This window comes from Phocoena phocoena, chromosome 1, assembly GCF_963924675.1.
Source record: "Phocoena phocoena chromosome 1, mPhoPho1.1, whole genome shotgun sequence".
Taxonomy (NCBI): Eukaryota; Metazoa; Chordata; class Mammalia; order Artiodactyla; family Phocoenidae; genus Phocoena; species Phocoena phocoena.
In genome coordinates this window covers 54,328,005-54,332,388 of record NC_089219.1, presented here as the reverse complement: position 1 = coordinate 54,332,388, position 4,384 = coordinate 54,328,005, and the positions used below count along the sequence as shown (strand labels likewise).

General features: G+C 54.2%; 1 protein-coding gene across 1 annotated transcript; it reads right to left on the bottom strand.

Moving 5' to 3' along the window:
* Window positions 1–2,528: 2,528 nt before the first annotated feature.
* FOXD3 (forkhead box D3) lies at window positions 2,529–3,974 on the bottom strand. Its single transcript, XM_065889140.1, has one exon. It carries the CDS (start codon window positions 3,972–3,974, stop codon window positions 2,529–2,531), a length of 1,446 nt encoding a protein of 481 aa, XP_065745212.1.
* Between the last annotated feature and the right edge of the window lie 410 nt (window positions 3,975–4,384).

The following is a 4,384-nucleotide window of genomic DNA, read 5'->3' as shown; positions in this document are numbered from 1 at the left end:
GGGATCTCTCCTCTACACTCCACCGCCTAATGCATCGGGGGAGGGGGGTGGGAAGCTCTGCGAATCTCAAGCGGCAGCTTGTGGCCGAGTGTCACGCTGCGGGCGCAGGCTCGGCCGGTATTGCTGCTATGCGCGGAAATATGAGCGAGTAATTTTATAAGTAACAAAGGATCAGGGATGGAATGAGGCCCCTGTTATCCAATGTCATTTAGAAGCCTTGGATCAGCAGCTTCTTGAGGCTAAAAGTGAATTCAAGAAGCCCTGCCTTTCCCTTTTCCCAGGGGTGTCAGCTAAATTTAGAAATAACCTCTATGTGTTTGCACAAATCATGTACCATTTGCTGTTTGTGTAAAAACCGATTAGCCAGACACAACTGTGAAACAACTTGTTACTTTTATAGCTGCAACACACAAACAAATTTAGATCCGTTTATTTTTCCTTGTAAAAAGAGATTAGAAGGGACCCACCCGGAGACTGTGTGGTCCATAATCTCTTCTCCGTGAAGGTAACTGTTGCTCCTCTCGGTGGCGGTTGATTATCAAGTTCTTGTTTATCAAGTTAAACGATCTCACCCCCGGCAGCTTGTTTTATTTTAGGACTCTGATCCAGAAGGAATGTTTACTCAGGACACAATAATGTTTACTGTTTACCAGGAAGACCGATTCGGTTTTTGCGAAGAAGGATCTTTTAAAGTGACTCCCTAGCCCACGCCGACAGCAGGGAAATAAAGCTCGGATCAGCAGCCGAGAGGCATCTCCGCGACCAGGGAGGCGAGGTGAACGCCAGCGCCAGAGACTGGCGGTGTTTTGCAAACAGCACGCGCATAGGGCCGAGGTGACAGTACTGCTACCCGCTCCAGTTTAAAAAAGCGATTTCGCATACGTAATTGTAACAGCTAAATTAATTAAGAAATAATTAGAATTGATGCCATTTGAGGATATGTTATTGGTGATGGGAACCGGCTTCCCGCGTCTAGATGTTTCATTTCTACCTTAATACTTAAGGTTGCAACAGCTGAAATGCACATTAAAAATAATCCGCAATGACATCTCCCCATTCCTGCTCTGTGATCTCGCATTTCACACTAAACTAGCCTAAGGTATTTTTAAAAAGGTTAAAAAATGGGGTGATGTGCATCTGTTTTTCAAAGGATATTAAGGCCACTATTTCTTGGCCTTCGGAAGAGCTGCGGGTTGGAGGAAGCATCTACAGGAATCCTTCAGAAATCCAAATTATGTTGTGGACTACTATCATAGAAAAGAGGTACCTTACTTGAAAATATTATGAAAGAATAAAACAACTATGTATTATCTATCAGGTTAATATAGGTAATACAACTCCACTGCAAAATTTAAAATGCCATACATATATTTAAAAAGTTAATTGGGTTTATTACCATTTCCACTTAGGGGATGAAAATAAACAGTTTGAAAAATCAAGGCTTTAAATGCTAAAATGAGGGAGACGTTTGGAATTAACATTCTTTTGAAAGGATAACTGAAACGACTAAAAACTCTCATTTGAGAAGTTTTCATTGTGAAAGATAAAGTCTTGTATTTAAAAAATATTTAAATTGTGCTGATGTTTAGAATTAGGTTGGTTTTTTAAATGGCAGCTTACTTTATCTTCAGAAATATCTAGTCATTTTGATTTAATGAATTGATAGGAAAGAGATCACCACCAACATCCCGATTTTATATGAAAACTAAAAGAAAATATTAATACAATTTAAATTAGGTATATTCTTTCTCCAATTAAAATTTCTTACACCCAAATTATGAATTAGCAAAGTTTGAAAAGGTCATTCCTTGAAACTCCTCTAATATCTGAGAAAAATAAAATGCAAATACTATTTTAAAATCTTGTCATTTATCTCAGACACCTAAATAAAACACTAGGCTGAGCCTTTAAAAATTTTATTTACAAAGTTGTGTACAACACGATGGAATAACATTTAGAATACCATATATATTCATTCATATATAAACAGACTTTTATAATAGAATGACACTTTTCGCCTTGTGAAAATTTTTTAATATTTAAAATCTCCCAACATCTCTATACATTTTTTTCTCACATAAAACTGCGGAGAGTGAACCTTCAGAAAAAATGAAAGTTCAGAGCTCTAAATCTACTGAATTTGTTTTTTTCTTAAAAAAATAAAAACCCCAAAAGGAAAGTCAATAATTTTTATACAAATATATACAAACAATTTCCCTCCCATCCCCAAGGTACTGAGAGCAGGCGCCGTCGGGGTACATTTTCGGAAATTCGGTTTTCGGTTTTACCTGTACGGAAAGCTATTCCCCGAGGGTGCGCGGTGAGAGTTTGCTCCGCCAGCCTAGGTATGCAGGACCGGGTGGAGGCCGCCGAAGGTCGGTGTCGACGGGTTGGAGGGAGGAAATGGAAGAGAGACAAAGTCCAGGATTGGGCAGGGGGACCAGGAGCGGGGCGGGGCGCGCAGCTTGCAAATGCAGCCGACGCTCGAGGCCGCCACCGGGCCCAGCATCCCGGCCACCGGCACGTCCCTATTGAGCGGGCCACTTGGCCTGCGCTGCGGCTGCGGCAGCGGCGGCGGCCGAGGCTGCAGGCTGCAGAAACTGTCCAGAGAGCGGCACGCTCAGGATGGGCGCGATGGTCGCCGTCGTCCGACTCAGCGAGAGAGGCTGGTGCGTGGCTATGAGCGCTGCTGACTGCACGGTCCCGGGCGGCCGCAGAAAGGACTGCGCCGCCCCGCCGCCCCCGCTACCCCCGGTGCCCCCAGTTACCCCGGCGCCCCCAGCGCCCGCCGCCGAGCCCCCGGGCGCCGCGGGGCCCCCACCGATGATGTTCTCGATGCTGAACGACGGTCGCGCACTCGGCTCGGACTTAATGAGCGACGCCGTGGTGCCAGCGGCGCCCGCCGTGCCCGCGGCGGCCGCGGCAGCGCCCAAACTGTTGAGCTGCAGCTGCAGGCCCGGGCCGAGCTGCGAGCCGAACGCGGCCGCTTTGCGGCCCAACTCGCCCGAGGGCAGTAGCGGCACGGCGGGCGGCAGCACGGGTGCCACCGGCGGCAGAGCGTACGGGTACTGGAGCGCCGCGGCCGCCGCCGCGGCTGCCGCAGCAGCAGGGTGCGAGTAGGCGCCGGCCGCGGCCGCAGGGTGCAGGCCGTAGGGGCGGCCGTAGGGCCCCGCGGCGCCGGCCGCCGCCGCCAGGCTGTAGGCGCCGAAGCTCTGCATCATGAGCGCCGTCTGCTCACGCAGGTGCTCCTGCTGGTGGCGCTTGAAGCGTTTCCGGCGCCGCAGGAAGCTGCCGTTGTCGAACATGTCCTCGGACTGCGGGTCCAGGGTCCAGTAGTTGCCCTTCCCCGGGTTGCCCGGTTCACGGGGGATCTTGACGAAGCAGTCGTTGAGCGAGAGATTGTGGCGGATGCTGTTCTGCCAGGCGGGGAACTTCTCCCGGTAGTAGGGGAAGCGGTTGCTGATGAACTCGCAGATGCCACTCAGGGTCAGCTTCTTCTGCGGGCTCTGCAGGATAGCCATAGTGATGAGCGCGATGTACGAGTAGGGCGGCTTCACCAGGCTGTTCTTGGGCTTGTTCGGTGCCAGGCCTCCCGCCGCACCGCTGCCCGAGCCAGGCCCGCCACCGCTCCCGCCGCTCTCCTCGCCGCCAACGCCGCCCTTGCAGCCGTCGGCCTCGGACGCGCCCGCCTCGCCCCCTGGCCCGGCCCCGGCTCCAGTGGCCTCCTTGGGCAGTGCCAGGGGCTGCTGGTGCGGCGGCTGAGGCTGCCCATGGTGGGGGGCCGCCAGCGTCACCTCGTCCGCCTCGTCCAGGCGCAGCTCGGGCGGCCCCGCGGGGCTATCGCAGCCCGCGTCGCTGTCCTTCTCCTCCAGCCCGTCATCGCCCTCTCCCACCACATCGATGTCCACGTCCTCGGCCGTCAGCACCGTCTGGCCGGACATGTCGCTGGCGCTGCCGCCGCCGGAGAGGGTCATCCCTCCTCGGGGTTGGTGGCGGCGGCGGGGAAGGAGCGGTGCGCGATGGGCGTCTTCAGGGGCTGTCGCCAACCTCAGAAAAGGGGTTTTGGGCGACCCCGAAAGATGGGGGATTGGGAGAGGGGAGGGGGGCGTAGGTGGTTCGGGGCCCTCCGGGCTTGGCTCACACTCGGCGGCCCGGCATCGCGCGGAGCGGGCTCTGCCGTCCGCCCCCAGTGGCAGCGCTCCGCAAACTCCAGCTGTCCCTGGCGCTCGGTACTAGGCGCTCGCTGCCGCTGCCAGCCCCGGCGTCTTCTCCACGCCGCGCCCCCTCACTTCGCCCGCCTTCCTCTGCCCCTGGCCCGGGCGCGGGACGCCGGGCGCCGAGCAGCTCGGGAGGGCGCGGGCAGGGGCAACGGGGGGAGGGGGTG

Excerpts from the sequence above, each read along its gene's own strand:
- FOXD3 (XM_065889140.1), bottom strand. The coding sequence starts at position 3,974 with ATGACCCTCTCCGGCGGCGGCAGCGCCAGCGACATGTCCGGCCAGACG.